Source organism: Macrotis lagotis, chromosome X (genome assembly GCF_037893015.1).
Source record: "Macrotis lagotis isolate mMagLag1 chromosome X, bilby.v1.9.chrom.fasta, whole genome shotgun sequence".
Taxonomy (NCBI): Eukaryota; Metazoa; Chordata; class Mammalia; order Peramelemorphia; family Peramelidae; genus Macrotis; species Macrotis lagotis.
The window spans coordinates 554,159,012-554,178,505 of NC_133666.1; the positions used below are offsets into that span (position 1 = coordinate 554,159,012).

Consider the following 19,494-nt stretch of genomic DNA (forward strand, 5'->3'; position numbering starts at 1 on the left):
AGCTTCTTGGAGGCAAGAAAAAGCTTTTGCAATGGAGTGGAAGAGAGGGAAGGAGAAGGGTAATGAGTGAGCCTTTACTCTCATCAGAAATGGCTCAGAGAGGAAATAACATACATACTTAATGGGGATAGAAATCTATCTTACTCTAGAGGAAAAAGGAGAGAAAAGGGATGGGAGAAAGGGTACTGGTAGGGGAGGAGGGGTGTAGGTGATAGAAGAGGTGGGTGAATTGTGGAAGAACGTAGTCAGATATAATATACTTTTGAGGGACAGGGTGAAAGGAAAAAGAAAATAGAGTAAATGGAGCTGGGAGGGGGGAATAAGATGGAGGGAAATACAGCTAACAATAGCAACTGTGGGGAAAAAATATTGAAGCAATTTCTCTGATGGCATTATGATAAAAAATACTATCCATCCTAAAAACAGAGCTGATGGAGTCAGAATACAGACTAAAGTGCAAATAATAACAATAATAATGATAATGATAATGATATTTTAGTTAGTTCAACAAAAAACATACATTAAAACTTTCTGAGATTATTGGATAAAAGAACAAAAAATACGATAGCTTCTTGGAATAAATATTCTTTTAAGCTTAATTTTATCTTTCTGTGTTTTGGTGATTACTTTATATGACTTGAATGATATTGTCTAAAAGTTTTTATCCCCCCAAAAACCTCCCAGACATTTAGCTACAGATTTAGAACAATTAGAGGAATTAAGATAAAATTTAAAAAGTAGATTTTTGGAGTTTATTTTTAGGTTTTAAAAATTCTCTGAAGGAGCTTTGTATTTCAAAAATCTACCTCAGGTTCTTTAATTTAAAGTTAGTTTCCTCTAAGATTTAAATTAATTAAAAAAGTCTCAGACTTTCACTTCTTGAAGAGTCTTTCCTGCTGATGCCATGTATATTGCTCACTGCTTAGGGAATAGTCACAGCTCAGTGTTTCATTTTTCCTCTTTCCAGCAGGCCATGGGAACTGTTCCTCATGTTATGCCAGTTACCAGAAAGAAAGAGGATGAGGTGTCAGTTGGAAGCATGCCCTTGGCAAAGCAGCAGTCAAATCAGGCCTCTGAGTATGCCAGCAGCCCTGTCAAAACAAAAACGGTAACAGGTATGTTCTCCTCTTTAAATGAATTCTTGAAAACCACACACGCATGCATATATACAGACTCTCTCTTCAAATGATCAGCTGTGCAAATATAGGGAGACACCTTTTAGACTTAAATGTTCTTCCAGAAAGATTTATTTAAATTGCCATTTCTGTAATTAAATATCACCTTATTTCATTTTACATCATAGTTTCCAGTTTCCTTTTGACCTTTTGTGATAAGACTACTTTTCTTTTAAATTATTTGATTTCTTAACCTCTGTAGGGTTGGTGCAATGAAAATATCCTTAAAATACCTTTTTATTTGTTTTGGTTCTTATTTGTGGTTTTATTGGTGAAGGGGACTCCCAGTGAGGGAACTTACTTAAAAGTCTACAAATCACCTTTTCATGTGGGGGTTTTGCTTAGGACCTTGAGAGGTTCATTGATTTGTCTGTAGTTACACTGCCATTAGGTGTCAAAGGTGGGATTTGAACTCAGGTCTTCTGTACTCTGAGATTTACTGCATCTACATTATGTATTGTTGCCTCTTCTATTTATCATTATGTTGAAAATAAAATGTGTTCAATAAATGAAACAGTAAAACTACTAATAGAAATCTATGCCTAACCCTGTTTTTCATTATGATTATGATTAGTATAATTATATACTAAGGGTATATAATATAATAATTTCTATCATGTGACTATTGAAATGGAAGTCTAGACATTTTTTTCCAATTCTTACTTATTCTCAAAACCTCTAAAAGAGAACTTACTCACTAAAGATACAGAAGTTGCAGGTGTTTCCATGTAACAAGAAAGGAAGAAACCCAACAAATTAATAGCCTTATTAATTAATAGTAGAGCACATTAGTCCATAATTATCTCACTATCTATCCCACCAGCCTCCACACTCTAGAAGGTTACATAAACCAACCTATAATTTTTGCTTTGAAACCATATAGAGTTTTTTTGTTGATGCTGCCATCTCTTCCCCTCCTACACTGCCTTGTTGGCAGTAGACCTCAAAATCTGTGCATCCAAATGAGAGGTGGGGATTAGAATCAGGGATTGAATTTTGCTTCCTTCAGTCAGTTCCCAAAGCACAAGTCCCTGACTTGATCTGTGCCCTTTCCAGACTTACAGAAGAAGTGAGTACATTATGGATTAAGATTTTCGGCTGTCATTCCGCCCTTGATTTTTCGCTGCTTTTCTGCCCCCAGAAGTCCCTAAGTTAGGGGCAGCTAGGTGGCATAGTAGATAAAGCACCAGCCTTGGAGTCAGGAGTACCTGGGTTCAAATCCGGTCTCAGACACTTAATAATTACCTAGCTGTGTGGCCTTGGGCAAACCACTTAACCCCATTTGCCTTGCAAAAACCTAAAAAAAAAAAGTCCCTAAGTTAGCAAACCCATTGAATCAAATTTATGAGATTCTAAGTCATTTTCCAATTTATAAATGGCAAGGGATATCATAGGGCTGAAAAAATACTCCAAATCAATTTTAATTAGAGAAATGTAAATTAAAACAATTCTGAGTTTCCATCTCACACCTGCCAGATTTGCTAAGATGACAAAAAAAGGAAAATGAACAATGTGGGAAAAGATGTATGAAAACTGAGATGCTAATGAACTGTTGATGGAGTTATGAACTAATTCTATCATTCTGACAATACATCTACCCTTTGATCTAGCACTACCACTATTAGGTGTATATATACCAAAGAGAGCATAAAAGCAGGAAAAATCTTGCTTGTTCAAAAATATGGTAGCAACTCTTATTATTGTAAATTGAGGGGATGCCCACCAATTGTAGAATAGCTGAATGAGTTAAGATATATGAATGTTATTGATTACTGTTGTTATATAAGAAATAATGGACTTTAGAGAACCAAGGATATTAAGACAGAATTCAAAAAATAAGAAAACTGATAATGGAAAACACCAAGGACTACCCCACCTACCCCTAATCAATCATTTTATTTTGTGAGACAGAATTACAGAATGAGAGGGTCCATAAAAGTAGCATGGTGATAGAGGATAATATATGATGTACCATAATCAAGTGCCTGGGTAGAAGGACTAACTCTTAAAATCTCTAAAGAAGTAGAATGGAGTGGTTGTAGGACAACTGATGAGGAGAGAAAGGGAGAGCTCAAAAAACAGAAAAGAAAGGATTAGATCTTAATTCAAAGAGATGAGGGGAGTTCCAATAAAATGGCAGTCCTAAAGGGGAAGAGGTATATTTTGTAATGGGAGTTGGGGGGACTGTCAGTGCACAAGGAGACCACTTGTTCTGAGAGAGCATTATGCTTCAGTTGACAACAACCTGTCTTGGAAAAAAGGAAATTGAAGCTCCTGAGATGGCCAGCATACATATGGGTTAGAGGTGATGGACCTGGAATGAAAATTGCCATGCAAAAGGGAAAGAAAATGATCTTATGGGGAAGGCAAGAGGTTGAAATGAAGTACAGGATTTGGGTCACAGGGAAATTTCCAATGTGGGGCAATGCTTCTCATAACCCCTCTAATGGATAACCATTTTTGAGAATGTCACAACAAATAAAACTGATCATACTCTATGCCCCAGCAATAACATTAGTAGGCCTATATCCAAAAGAAATTTTAAAAAATGGGAAAAATCCCACATATTCAAAAATATTTATAGCAGCTCTATTTGTAGTGGCAAAGAGTTAGAAATTGAGGGGATGCCCATCAATTGGGGAACAGATGAAAAAGGTATATGAATGTTATGGGATACTATTGCTCTATAAGAAGCCATGAATAGTTGGACCATAGAGAAGCCTGGAAAGAATTACATAAATCCATGCTGAGTGATGGGAGCAGAACCAAGAGAACATTGTACAAATTAACAACAACATTTTGAGTTGATCAGTTATGAATGACTAAAATATAAACGTGTTAAACACAAATTATATATGCAATTCTATTTTGGGGGAGGGTGGTTTTGTAAGACAGTAGGGTCAAGTGACTTGCCCAAGGTCACACAGCTAGGTAATTACTAAGTGTCTGAGGCCAGACTTGAAGTCAGGACCTCCTGACTCCAGGGCCAGTGCTCTATCTACTGTACTACCTAGCTATCCATATATGTGTGTGTGTGTACACACACACACACACACACACACACACACACACACACACACACCCCTCAATAGATTCTTTGCCACTGTGTGGGGAAGTGGGTGCTGAAGGGAAATTGGTAGAAAAATGTGTAACTTACAAATATGAAAGTGATCGAATGTTGGAAAACTTTCATAACATGTAATTCAAAAAAGCAAAAAAAATGTTAAAAATTATTTAAAAATAAAAGAATAAGGCCCAACAGAAAAGAAATAATGCAATGAGGAAACATCCCAGAAGGCATTAATATAGAGATTAGAAGGAAAAACTTGCTAGCTTTAATTCTATAAGGAGCAGAAAGACTAAAGAGAGAATAAATAAGTGAACCATTGATTTGTATCTGTTTGGTATATTTATAAAATAGAGCACAAATTCATAATAATATTGTACTTATAAGAGTATTTATGAAATGGCTTGTGTTTATGCCCCTAAAAGATGACATGATTCTCTGACAGTGGACTGCCTTGTATCAGTAAAAGATTCCTCTTCCCTTTGTGGCTCCCACTTTTGTCCTTATGCTGCAAACTAAAGAACATAATGACCCAAAGAACATAATGTAAGGTTGATCAACAGGGGTACAGCAGTAATAATATTAAAAGGGCAAATATATCATTTAACGGAATAAAGTTAAGAAAACAAATGAAAGTAAAGCAGAGTAGGGCTTACCCATTCCTTTCATTGAATAGATTTCTCTTCTTTCTCCTGCTCCTGAGCTAGCCCCATGATGAAATACATACTTTCATATGTACTTTTCAGCTTGCGCATTTTGAAAGAATTCATCTTTTATGTTCTTATAAAAGGGAAGCAGAGATATGTTAGAACCAGCTAGCATTACTGTTGAGTAGCTTCTTTTATATATATTTATTTTCATATTGTCTCCTCCATTATATTGTAAACTTCTTTAGGGGAAGGACAGTTTTAGGGCAAAGACTGCCTCTTTTTGTATTTCTCAGAAATTGGAACTGTGTTTGGCATGTAGTAGGTGCTTAAGTGTTGATGGATTTTGTGATGTTGTAACATACAAAGTCATAAGTCATGCAGCATTGAACAAGAATTCATGTAGTTCAAAAATTCACTTTCTACACTTTATTAGAGATATTAAGATGGCACAAATTATGTCACAAAAGAATCTTCAATCTAGTTGAGATGATAAAACAGAAACAGAATTTTGATTTTAGAATAAGAAGAATACAAAGTACAGGCATACCTTGAAGATATTGTGGATTTAGTTCCAGCCATTATAATAAAGAAAAAACTAATTTTTTGGTTTTTAAGTGAAAATAAAAGTTATATTTAATACTTTATTGTAATCTATTAAGTGTACAATAATTGTATTATGTCTAAAAATGGCTTAACTTAATCAAAATATACTTTATTGATAAAAAATATTTGCCATGCCCTGAAACTTCAGCAAGTCATAATCTTCTTTTACTTTTCTCAGCATTGGCAGCTGATTGATCAGATAGTGATTGCTAAAGGTTGGAATGGCAAAGGTAATTTCTTAAAATAAGACAACAGTGAAGTTTGCCGCATTGATTTGACTCTGCCTTTCACTTAAATGCTTAGAAGCCATAGTAGAGTTTTTAATTTGACTTAATTTCAATATTATTATGTCTCAGGGTAAGTGAGGGAATTGAGGCATTTTGGACAGGAAGTAGGTAATTGTGGGAATTTAATGAATTATACTGATTCCATCTTGTGACTTAATTCCCTTTCTATTCAGTTATGGCTTTAGTCCATCTTCTAACTCTTGAGAAACCTTTATTCAATTGTGGTAATTGGGAGAAAGCCTTATTTTTTGTTTGAATCTTGCCCTGTACCACCTTTTTTTTGCAGTTTAGTGACCCTTAACTAAGGACTGGGTTCATACTAACCAGTCAGTCATACCCAGTTATACCCTAGTTATTTTCTCAAAGTTGTACATCTCAATCAACCTTTATGTCTTCTCTAAAAACTAACTTCACACAGATCAGTCAGTTATGTTTTCATGTCCCCTTTTGGGGCGGGGGGAGTAGGACACCTCTTTCTTCTGATTTTAGAGAACTGAACTTATTTATGCTTCCTCTCCCAACCTGTAAAATCGTCAATTTTTTCCTACAATTCGAAATCAGATTACCTAATGTAACCTAATTGCTTTCTTTTTCTTAATTGTTTTTATTATATAGAAGTCTCTTTTCTCCCCTATTCAGTGTCTAGTAGTACCAAAGTTGAGAAAGGCTTCTGGTCCCCGATTTCTTAGGCAATTGCTTTGTTTCCTCAATCATTTAATCTTTCACCTTCCACAAAGGGGACCTGAGGAGGGGGTGAGAGATAGGGGAACAGCCAGTAATTGATAGAGCAGTCAAAACACAAAACATTTTTTGGTTAGGTTGACTGTCTTATATTGGTGTGGATCATGGTATCCCAAAACAATCGTAACATCAAAGATCACTGTTCACAGATCATCATAACATAAATAACAATAATGAAAATATTTGAAATATTGCAAGAATTAGAAAAATTTCACATGGAGACATGATATGGTTACATGTTATTGGAAGAATACACAAGTCTTCAAATTGTAAAAGAATGCAATATGCGAAATACAGTAAAGCAAAGTGAAATAAAAAAAAGGTACTTTGAGATTCCTATTTGTATTTCTATTTTCAAGGATGTTACATAGACCTGTGATTTGTACTGTTAGGGAAAACTCATGAAGAAGAAGAAAATGAAGAAAATCTTTCTACAAATATAAACAAACTTCAGCCCTATGATTTACCATGTTAGGAATGTCAAAGGCACTGAGTTATAAGTGCCTTGCCCAAAGTCAGAGAAGCAGGATTCAAGCACAGATCTTCCTGACTTGGAGAATATTTCTCCATTTGCTACATCAATCTGCTTTTCATATTCAGTTTATAGTTGTCATATAAAAGTAATTGAATGTGGGTCTGTCCTTCAAAATGTCCTGGTGAAATATGTATGTAGCTGAAAAACCAAATTGATGTTCTTTTACAATTTACAGGGAACAATATCTTAGTTTGAAATAAAATAATTATTAAACTGAATAATAAAAGTGCTCAGAAGTCCCTAACTGAATTTACTAATTCTTCTTTTTTTGTGAACACAAGGTTCAGTTAAGTTTTCAGGCTTATGGTCCTGGGTTCATAAATTATGTTTTTAAGATACTTTCAGGTGTTGTGTTTGTTCTTATGTTCATTTTACCAGTGTCTTGTAGTTTCTGTTGTTCATGAAGACTAGGGCTATTAATGTTACTGAAATAGTCTTGATTTTGTTTCTTAGCTATTTTTCCAGGAGCAGATTTTAAATACTCCCAATTAAACACTGTTAAGCAGTGGGCTGACTGGGTAACACATGTTTGCTGACTTGGGGATGTGTTGACAACAGAGCATTCTATTTCTGGGACAAGGGTGGGCCAGAGACGCTGGTGGGCCAGATCAGCAAGAAGCTTGTTTCACAATTATACTGAAACTAATATATATAATCACAAATTTCCAAATAATCTTCCAGGGGATTTTGAAGATGATTTTTGACAGTCATTCCTTAAAATGGGGAAAACCCCTGTAACCCCAGACATCTGGTCACCCTATGTTTTGAATTTGTTAAGTATTTTATTTGTGGACTCTTGGGGAAAATATTTAATAATGGGGGTGAAGACTTTACATGCATACTTGTATATGTTACAACAGCCTGTTTCTTAAAGTGCTGCAAGTTTCTATTCTGTATCTTTCAAGGAAGTGTTATATTTCACATATCTCACTGCCATGTTATTTAAATGCCAATGGCTTTTAGAAACCAAAAATAAAAAGTCAGAAGAATGTGAGAAGAAATACTAGTTTTCGTTGTTGGAAAACCAAGAAAGCAAAACACCTAAGTTTTTGGGGTTTTTTTTTTTGTTCATCAATAAAGTTTTTGAGAATTAAATTTAAAACTAGTAAGGAATCTATTGACTATATGCAGGTTTTTGGTATTATTGTTGTGTGAAGTTTACCAAGCTCAAAACCATGTCCATGTTGTCAAATAGGGGCAGTCCAGCGGGGGAAAAATAACACTTGTTTGTAATCTCAAAACTGTAATCAAAGACCATCTATGATAAGTAGTATAAGAGTTTGAGTGTTAAAAAGTGATATCAAGATAAAATGATTATTTTTATCAAGGAAACTTTTAGAAAAGGAATATTTTAATTAAACTTTGAAGGGTAGGTTGGACTTAGAGATGGTAGTGAAATGAGATGACTTTCAGTCATTTTGATTATTTTAGTTTATTGGGGGTTGTGATAGGGATTATAGTTTTTTTTGGTTGTCAATTTAGGATTCTAATAGCTTAGTCATGTATCCATTTGATAAGTACAATACAAGGAAAATTTAAAAAGGAGAGAGCACTGTCAACTAGGGAGTACCTACAGGCTTCATAAAAGAATATCAGCTAAGCTATAAAGCTGAGTTATGAAGACAGACAATGATTCTGAGAGATGGAGATGAAAAAGGAATGTGTCTTAGGCAAGGAACATTTCTGGGACCAGTGTGCAAAGCTAAGTGATAAGGGAATAAGTAAAAGTGGTGGTTAGGAGTTTAGTTAATTAGATTCCATGAAAGGGAGCAATAAGTGGGATTCCTGCAAGGGAGAGCCTTAAGCACCAGGTGTCATGGAGACTAGGAAGCCAGTGGAGGTTAGAAAGAGCAAAGAAGTAACAGAATTGATTCTGGATGTTAGAAAGATTTTTTTTTCAGCATCTCTGGGGGATTGGCAAGCTAAAAGTTTGATGTTGGGAGGTCAGTTAGAAAACTATTACAGTGGTGCAGGGTAGAAGCATTGAAGTTCTGAACTGTATAGTGAATATATAGAACTATATAGTGACTGTATAGGCAGAGAGAAGGGAAGGGATGTAAGAAATTATAAATAGATAAAATCAGAATAAATTGTCACCTGACTAGATAGAGGGAGTAGAAGGAAAGAAAATGATCAAAGATGACATAAAGGTCATAAGTTTAAAAAGGCTTACAGATATACTGTGATTGAAGTTAAATAGAGAAGGAGAAATCTAAGGAGTACTGGAGAGAAAATTTATAGTAGATTGTTGAGGGAGATCACATGAGAGCAAATACAAAAGTCATCTATTTCAGCTCTCTCTCTTTTTGTAGATGAGATTAAGAGTTTAAACAAGTTTAAAGCTAAAACATTAAAAAGTCAAACATAAATGCTGAAGAAGGTTTTGACTTTATCTAAACTAGAACTTAAGGCGAATAAGAATCATAGAATTATAGTGCTGGAATTACAGGTTACCTAATTTAAATCTTTCATTTTTTACTTATCCATTAGGAAACTTTGACATAGAGAGGTTAAATGCCTTTCCCAGAGTCAAAGTTGGTAGCCATATCTTCTGATTATCTATTCCAAAGACTTTTCTGTCATTTAGCAACTGAATTTACTTAGGCATTTGTCCTTTTAATAATGTTGAAATGCTATTTATGAAACAAAGATCTAAAGGAGTCACCCCACTTCCTATTTTTTTCAAGATTAAAAAATGAAATACTCAATATGGAATTTTATCTTATCTACTTTTCTAATTTCATTTAATAGTAATTAGATTTGTTTGATTTCATTCAGATGTTCCTACCTTTCTGAAAGGGAACCCCTATTGTAAGGTAATCAGCTGGTGGTCATGATCAATTGTTTGAAGGTCTCCAATGAAGCCTACTAGAGTAGCTTGGTGTACTTTGTCATGACTCTAATACTGAGTAAGTTTTTCCTGACATCAAGTCTAAACTTCCTTTTTATTCTTATTTTTAGTTAGCTCTTGGCTTCTCCCCTTCTATTGTTTGCTTTGATCATAAGATATGCAGTTGAAGATTAAGAAATGAGTTAGGAAAATAATGATGAACACGTTAAACAATGGTTGTTTATTTTAAACTATTATATAAGTCTGTATTCCCATATAGGGGTGGAATGCCAGCATTGCAATTTGAACTTTTTAAAGATGCTATTCTCCTGATTCTGAAAAGTAAAGATCTGAACATAAATGAAATTATATTAAATATCACATATATTATCTCTCTTGAACTATTCCCTAATTGCAAAGTTGAATTGATGATAATAAAATGATGAGTCTGTATCTACTCAAGTTTTTACACAGAAGGAATAACACTTAAGCAATATCCTTTTTCAGTATGAAGTGATAACATTCTATTCCTATTTTTCAGCAAGAGAAGTAAATAATACTTCATTAATGTAACTTCATTAATGACAGCTTACAAGTATAGAATGATTTCTCACATATGTATCTATCTTTACCAGGTGTCCATAGTACCTTTATTCATCTTCTTTAGGGAAGATATTTTGTTTTTCCCCCTCTTTCCTTCTCTTTTCCTACCAAGACTAAAAGCCTATTTGCATTTTTGCCAAAAATATAAAATGATAAATACTAATGATAAATTTTTTTTAAAATAAACCCTCAGTTCTTCACAGGAAATTCAAAAGTCCTTAAAATTATGCACAGAAAGAATTCTAAAATCTATTCTTCAAAAAGTCAAGACAAACAAAAACACAATTGCAGTGTTAACTAGCCACACAAGTAAGACATTGAAATAGCTATTTAGGAATATTAAAAATCTTATATGTTGTGAGCTTCTTGAGGGCAGAAATGTGTTTTGGCTTCTCTTTGTATCACTAAGCACAGTGCCTATGCTTAAGTAGATACTTAATAAATGCTTTCTGAAACACTGAGTTCATTAAAATTTTAATTTTCCTCTTAAAATACATTTATAAATTATCCTGTCTCTGTGTTTTTTTTTTTTACAAAGGAGTACTTAATAAATAACTCACACTAAATAGTAGTACTTTAGGGTTTACATAATTTACTGATCAAAAGAGGTAGTACAAATATCGCTAATTTTACATACAACAAATGATATGAGGGCTTAACATAGTTACAGAGTAAGGAAGTGATAGATCTAAGACTTGAATTCAGTTCTTTTCAGTAAAATTCAATACTTTTTTTCATTATTCCATGATAGCAGTATTGTTTTTATTAGCCAGTCATCTCATCAGATATTCAAAGATGATATGATCCATCTCATTCATTATTTTGGGTTTCTTAGTTCCCCCTGCCTATTTATCATGAGGGGGCAGTATTAGGCAGAATAAAAAAGCAAGTCTTTAAAGAAAATACAATGAACAGAGAGAAGAAAAAGAGTGGATTAAAATTAGTGGTAAAAGTTGTAAATGTGAATGACATGAACTCACCCATAAAACAGAAGAGAATAGCAGAGTGAAAGTAGAAGTTGATATTTTCCATTTCCCTCCTCTGGATAACCAAGACTTAGAATCCAACAAAAGTAATGAAAATATACAGTAATATACCATTAGAACTCAAAGGGGCATTAAAGGTTATTTACTCTTGAAAAGGAAACCTATGAGAGGGGAGACCAGCAAAGATGGCAGAGTAGATAAAAGCAGTGTAGCCTAGTTCTTCTCACATCATCTCCTATCAATATATAAGAAGATATTTTGATCTAGTATTGATCCAGACACCTCTGGCGAAATTTTAATTGATCATTATTATAAATTTACCATACAGGCAGATGACCAGAGTTGTAAGATGCGGGGGGGAGCTTTTGGTTGCTATTGTTAATAATGGTCAATTTCATTTGTTAGTTCCCTAATATTGAACCAACTCTATTTCTGGTGTAAATCCAGCTTGGTCATAGTGGTGATACATTATTTAATTTTGCATAAATACTTATTGGGTACATTCATCTATAGTTTTATGTCTCTATTTTGACTCTCCATCTTTTAGTTATAAAAGTCATTTTTATATTGTTACTTCAAGTACAAAGTCAATATGTACTTTAAATTTTTAATAGAATTTGTTTGTAAATTTATCTTGTCCTGGGGTTTTTCTTTGAAATTTCATTTTTGTTCAGTTTATAATTTAAATTGTAAATTTTATTCATTTATATTGAGTTTTATTGGCATAAAAGTGGGAAAATATAACCAAATAATTTGTTCATTAGTTTTTAATTTACTTTTTTCATTTTTGTTAATGGCAATTTGATTTTCTTTTTTTAAACAAAATAAAATAATGGCTTATCTAGTTTATTTTTCTTTAAAAAACTGGTTTTATTGGTTTTCTTTCAGTTTTGTCAGTCTTGTTTTTGATTTTTCAGTATTCCTATTATGGTGTTTAGTTGGAATTTTAAAATTATTTATTAGTTTTCTAGGAATGTTTTTAAGTTGCATTGCCAGTTTGTTGATTTATGTTGTTTTTTTTTTTGATAAATGTTTAGAGAGGTAAATTTTCCCTTAAATGTTTCTTTGACCACATCTCAGAAATTTGGGTGTATTATCTCTTCATATTGTCATCATATTCATTGAAATTATTGTTTCAGTGATTTATTATCTACCTAGTTATTATTAATTTTCAGTCTTTGTTTTGAAGACTTTTTTTAGTTGAATGCAACTTCTATTGTCTCGTGGGTAAAAGTTGTATTTAACCGGTCTAATTTTTCTGAGTTTGTTTATGAAGCATTTATGATGTAATACATGGTCAGTTTTTTGTGACAGTGCCAAAAAAAGTATCCTTTACATTCTAATCCTATTTAACTTGTATAAAATTCTATTCAGTTTCTTCATTTCTTTTTTATTTAGACATCCTTCTCTAGGTCTGAGAAGGATATATATTGATTTCTTTGACTTTTTGTTTTATTGTTTGTTTTCTTCTAACTCATTTGCCATTTAATGCATATGTTTAGTTTTAATATTAAGTGTGATGTATTTTAGCAAAATTTAATTCCTTGTTAATCTTTCACTTAGGTTTGTTTTGTTCTTTGTCTCAGATTGTCATTACTAAATTTTCCTGTAATGCATTCTGCTTCAACCCTTTATTTTAATTCTGTTTGTCTTTCTGTTTCAAGTTTGTTTTTTTTAACAGCATATCATTAGATTCTCATTTCCTATCCATTTTACTGTCCTTCTGCTTTATGGGTGAGTTCATCTGATTCACATTCACAATTATGATTACTAATTGTGTATTTTCTTTCATACTTTTCTCTTATACTTTTCCTTCTCTGTTTTCTATCCTGTAAGTTTATTTCACTTCTAACTAATCCCTACCCTAATCGGTGTTTCTTTTCCCTCTTTATAAACCCTTTCTGTCCTTTAACCTCTTGATGAAATTTGTTTCAATTTGTATCTGTGTGTGTGTGTTTCTTCTTTTTTGACTTGATCAGATAAAAATCAGTTTCAGGTGTCACCAGCTTCCCCCATACTCTTGTCTGTTTTATTCTTTCCCTTGAACATTCTATTTGTATGAGATAATTTTCTGAATTCTTCTTCCAGTGTAATCCTTTTTCCCATCCTCTCTTTTCTCCCATTGTAGACTCATATAATTATGGACTTTGAAGGGACATTAGTGATCATCATAGTTCTGCCATTTCATTTTTGTATTTGATTGACCACAGAGTCATAAAATCAAATTAATTGCTCCAGTCACACATGTATTTAATAACGACAGTTATTTAATTAACACAGAGACAATTTCCCTGACTTGCAGGCCTTTATTCTTTTTGGGCATATCTCTGTCACTGTCATAAAGGAACTGCAATCTCAGTAGTCCTTTACCTCAGAAACAAAATGGAATTTTATATCAGTTGAAAATTTGTTAGATTTCATTGCTTTTTTCTACCACAAAGTCTGCTACTGACATTTCATTTTTTTAATTTAAAATTTATTTATTCTCATTTTGTACAAATAATGTTTTTATATACATTAATAAAATATTCTTGTTTGAGAGTAAACAAAATACCCCCTCCCCAAAAAAAGTATAGACTCGCTTGAGTGATAAAGTAAAGGAGAGAAAATAATAGTAATAATTGTAGGTATGGCCAGGTGGCGCAGTGGATGGAGCAACAGCCCTGGAGCCAGGAGCCCCTGAGCCCAAATTCAGCCCAGTACACCCAACAATCACTCAGCTGTGTGAAATGCAAGCCACCCCAACCCCACTGCCCTGCACAAACCAAAAAAAAAGAAAGAAAAAGACCCAAAATACAATAAAATAGTAATAATAGTAGGGGCAGCTGGGTGGCAGATAGAGCACTGTCCTTTGAGCCAGGAGCACCCGGTTCCAAATCCGGCCTCAGACACCCAAGGATCACCCTGCTATGCGGCCCCAGGCAGGCCACCCAGCCCCATTTGCCCTGCATCCCCCCCAAAAAATAATAATAATAAAAAATGTGCTTCAGTCTTTGTTCCAACACCATCAACTCTGTTGCATGTGGATCACATTCTTTATGATAAGTCCATGGCAAAAGTTACTTCCATATTTTTCCAACGTTGCCATTGCTGATTGCAACTCCCTCCTTTCTTATTTCTCCACTACCATGTACTATATTTTCTCTCTCCTTTCACTCTGACTCTGCTGCAGGGTAGCTGAATGGTGCAGGAGACAGATCCCTGGCTCTGGGGCCAAGAGGCCCTGAGCCCCCATACCACCCCTTAGGCCCAGAATCTACCCGGCCCTATGGTCCCGGACAGGCCATCCAATCCCAGCCCCTTGCAAGAAGTAAAAAAGAAAATGCGTTATATCTGACCACTGTCCCCCTATGGTCCATCCTCTCCTCCTTTATTCACATCCCCACCCCTCCCCCCCTGCTCCCCTTTCCTTCTTACTCCAGATGTCTATACCCCATTGAGTATATTTGCTGTTTCCTCTCCTAGCCACCTTTGATGAGAGCAAAGGTTCCCTCATTCCCCCTTGCCTCCCCCCTTCCATATCATTGCAATAGCTCATTGTAAAAAAGAAAAATCTTATTATATGAAATATCTTGGCCTATTCCCCCTCTCCTTTTTCTTTCTCCCATTACATTTCCCTTTTTTCTATTGACTCCATTTTTACACCGTATTTTATCTTCAAATTCAGCTTTCTCCTGTGCTTCATCTATAAAAGCTCCTTCTACCTGCTCTATTAACTGAGAAGGTTCATATGAGCATTATCAGTGTCATTTTTCTATGCAGGAATACATGCAGTTCATCATCATTAAGTCCCTCATATTTTTCCCTTCTCCAGTCTCTATGCTTGACATTTCTTAATTAACATCCCATGAAAGTGGTGTTGACTTTGCCTTCCATAAATTAATTGGGTTTTACTATTATTGAATCATTCTCTTCTATTCATTTCTTTTTCACACATGAAAAAATAATAGAGACACAATTATGTTCTACCACTATTGGTACTTTTATCTATCAAGGGGCAAGAAGGAAGAGCAAACACTCATAGAGCAGCTATTATGGGGCCAGACATTGTGCTACATGCTAAATATTGTCTCCTTCAGTTCTCACAATATCCTTGCAAGGTAACTTTGTTATTATCTCCATTTTATAGTTGAGGAAACTCAAGATAAAACAGTATATACTTAGTCCTGTCTATTTCTAAGACTTAATTTGAAGTCTTCCTGACACTTAACTTCATCACTCTACTTATTCACCGTGCCACATAGTTCCTCTACCCAGTAAGGAATTCATTATTTCATGTATTTTTGTTTTGGAAACATGGTAGAAAATTTCTCTTGTGTACCATTTCCTAATGTGAATAAAAGTTCATTATTTACATTACAAGTAGAAAAGGTTTTTGTTCTGGAAAAACTACAAACTTTTTAAATCTTTTTTTTTACAAATGACTTAAGTTTAGAGTATTTGTGATAACATTTAATTTTAGTTTTAGAATCAAAATTTTTTTGTTGGAAAAATTAGTTTTGCTTCCTTTTTTTTTTAAAGAAAGCTTCAAAAATATAGTTCAAGGGCAGCTAGTTGCTACAGTGGATAGAGCACCGACCCTGGAGTCAGGAGTACCTGAGTTCAAATTTGACCTCAGACACTTAATAATTACCTAGCTGTGTGGCCTTGGGCAAATCAATCACTTAACCCCATTGCCTTGCAAAAACCTAATACATACATATATATATACATATATATATATATATATATATATATATATATATATATATATAGAACAAGAAATGATTTTTAAAAGCTTTCCTCTTCTGTGGCAAAGAATGACTTCTGAATATATATGTTCAATCAAACTTTTTAGTTGCTTATAGGAAGAAGGAACTAAAGGAAGATTTTTCTGATGTCTGATATATATATATATATATATATATATATATATATATATATATACACATACACATGCATACATGCATAATTTTTCCTTTTGGGGATAAAGTTTCTACAGAAGAATAAATATAATTCTATGTAATTTTTTAATAAAAAGTTCTTTACAGTTTATTGATAATCTTAGTAAAATTTTTCTTACCAGTTTTGTTAAAATTAAAATTGGATTATATAAAGTAAATAAATCCTGAATTGATAATACTGAATGAAGTAAATAATTATTATGAAATTCTGCTTAGACATGACATCCTCTGGATATTTTTGTTGATGAATGTCATTGTGCTGGTTTCATCAAGCCCCTGAACACTGAAGAACTTCCTCAATGATATCTATTAATCTCTCAATGTTATTTGGCCAAGACATAAACATAGGAAAACCCAATAGGATGAAGACTGGCTATTTTCCAGACCATAATTGGTAATTGTATGCAATACCTACAGAACTCAACCTTTTATCATATATACTTTGGACATACATATCCAAATAGACAGTGAGTTGAACTCAGAATTAGGAAGAATAGGGCGTGCTAGATTTCCTTTACAAAAGGGCAAAGTTATTTCAGTGCCCTGAAATTTCTACATAAAATCGAAGACCTGACTTTTTAATGCCTTCATCCTACCAGAGATGTTGTATAGCCATGAGTTATGGGAATACCATTCCTGAAAAATTTTAAATAAATTTTATTTAACTATGAATGTAAAAATGCCATGGTAAGAGGCAGCTAGGTGGCGCAGTGGATAAAGTACCACCCTGGAGTAAGAAGTACCTGAGTTCAAATACGGCCTCAGACACTTAATAATTATCTAGCTGTGTGGCCTTGGCCAAGCCACTTAACCCCATTACCATATAAAAAGGAAAAAAAAAAGTCACGGTGGGATATAAGTAGGCTGCAGTTAGAATTGTAATGGAGGGAGTCATCAGATATGTGTACAATCAAAACAACAATGATGGTAAATATATAAGAAAAAAAGAAAAATAGCATATATCTCATGTGCTCTACTTAGATCCTTAAAATGTTAGGATAAAGGAAAGACAATTTGCTATATATTGAGTAAAATGGGCAAGGATATTTAGATTGCAATCTACTATCTTTGGAGAGAATATTTCATGATGAAATCACAGATCTATTTATGTATTTCAGTCTTGAATAATATTCTTTATATTAAGAGGTAATCTAAGGACATTTTCTGGGCCAAGTTTAAAGACTAGGAGACCTGGGTTTAATTTTTTCAATAGATACTTACTAAAATATGTAACCTGAGATTAGTTGTTTAGTTCAGAATCCAGTAAGCCACTGGCATTTCTACCCCCAGAAAGTTCTGAAACTAATGAAGTCTTGGAGTAACAGCAACAATAATTCTTAACCTTATTGTTGATTGATTTAGATTTTATTCATTTGAACTTCATGGATTTTTGCTTTTATTTGTTTGTTTTCCTTGAAGCACAGTAATTGGATTTGGATTCTAGAACCTTGAGTTTAAATTGATTTTCTGTATTTTCTGGACTTTAAGACAGTCTTTTTTTTTTTTTTTTTTTTTGGCAAGGCAATGGGGTTAAGTGGATTTCCCAAGGCCACACAGCTAGATAATTATTAAGTGTCTGAGGCCGGATTTGAACTCAGGTACCCCTGACTCCAAGGCAGGTCCTGTATCTACTTCACCACCTAGCCTCCCCTATTTAAGACAGTCTTAAAAGAAAAATATTTGCAATATTTGCAAGAGACTTAATAGTGATGACTGCTTCTGAACATTCTCTTCCTTCAGCCTGAGAATCCTCTTATTCAGGAGATGACTTTCTCTTTATAGTACCTTGTATTTTATAATTCTACCTATTTTGTTTATTGTACTTCTGTTCCTGCTCATTTCACTTTGCATCAGTTCATGGAAATCTCTTCTTTCTCTGAATTTGTGTTTCTCTGAATTCATCATATTCATCATTCCTAAGTTCTGCAGTACATATTGTTCACTAAAAAGGAGTGTTTCACACAGTAGAACAAAACACCAGATTAAAAACTATTTTCCAACATTATGTCTCTCACATGAATGTTAAAATTATCCCAAATTCCTTGTAATACTAACAGAGAAAGCAATCTTGATTGTATTTGGCAAGGCATAGAACAGGGAAATATATATTCAATAAAGGAGTTTAATACTGTCATGGAGGATGTTCTGTACATGAATTCCAATCCCTGTGAATTGTAAAGTTCCTGTTTCATATTGCATTGTGCTAATAGCATCAAGTTCTGCAGTACTACATTTCTTTCTTAATAGCAGAATCATTCAGAAGAGGTTAGTTAACCTAATCATCCCTCAAAACAAACCACCCACAAACAAAAATGAAAATAGATGAAGAATGCTTGTTCAAATTATAATATGTAATTGTATAGGGATTGGATAAACAGCATTTATTAACTACTCATACATCATTCTAAGTATTAAGGGTATAAAGAATGAGGAGAAAACAGTCATTGTCCTCAAGTGATTCCCATTTTAAGATAGATAAAAATTTTCAAGCTATTTATACAGAGACATAAACAGAGAAAGTGGAAGGTTATCTCCTTAGTACAGCATATAAAGATGGAAAAAGCCTCCTGCAGAATTCAAGACTTAAAGACATGACAGGGAGACAACATGACATTGAATTAAGTCTTCAAGGGAGTGTGATTTTTCATCAGCACAGGAGCCATCCACCACAGTTCTCCAGATTAAGTATGGTAGAAGCTCCTAAAAGTCTACAATATTCCATCAGCCTAAATTTTTTACCAATTGCCAGAACTTATGGCTTCTAGTAATCATAGCAGTGGAAAGTTAAAATCTAAACTGTCTCCAAATATCATGGAAGAAGACATCCAGCACCCCTCATGTGGAATCTCCTCTTGATGAATAAGCAAATACAGTCATAGACATAAGTATATGATATAATTTGGGCATATAATTTATTCAGTCTGGGGAAAAGGAAAAGTTTCACTTTATTACATGAAGTCCTCCATTCTAATCATACCAAAACTTCTCTCACTTGCCCTCTAAGCCCTTTGTGATATTGACATGTTTGTGTATATGTTTGAAAGGATCCTATCTCTGGGTTTTTTCCCCAGGGG

The 19,494-nt window shown here is 33.8% G+C and overlaps 1 protein-coding gene across 11 annotated transcripts in view; it reads left to right on the forward strand.

Annotated features, from left to right (window-relative positions):
* Positions 1-19,494, forward strand: part of VPS13B (vacuolar protein sorting 13 homolog B) — a 1,326,809-nt gene that overhangs the window by 716,617 nt on the left and 590,698 nt on the right. For 10 of the 11 annotated variants that reach the window (XM_074200569.1, XM_074200570.1, XM_074200573.1 and 7 more), the window contains one exon: positions 968-1,115. In XM_074200569.1, coding sequence (XP_074056670.1) covers positions 968-1,115 — 148 coding nt within the window. The remainder of the gene's footprint in view (positions 1-967; positions 1,116-19,494) is intronic. The other variant, XM_074200568.1, reaches the window with a different exon arrangement.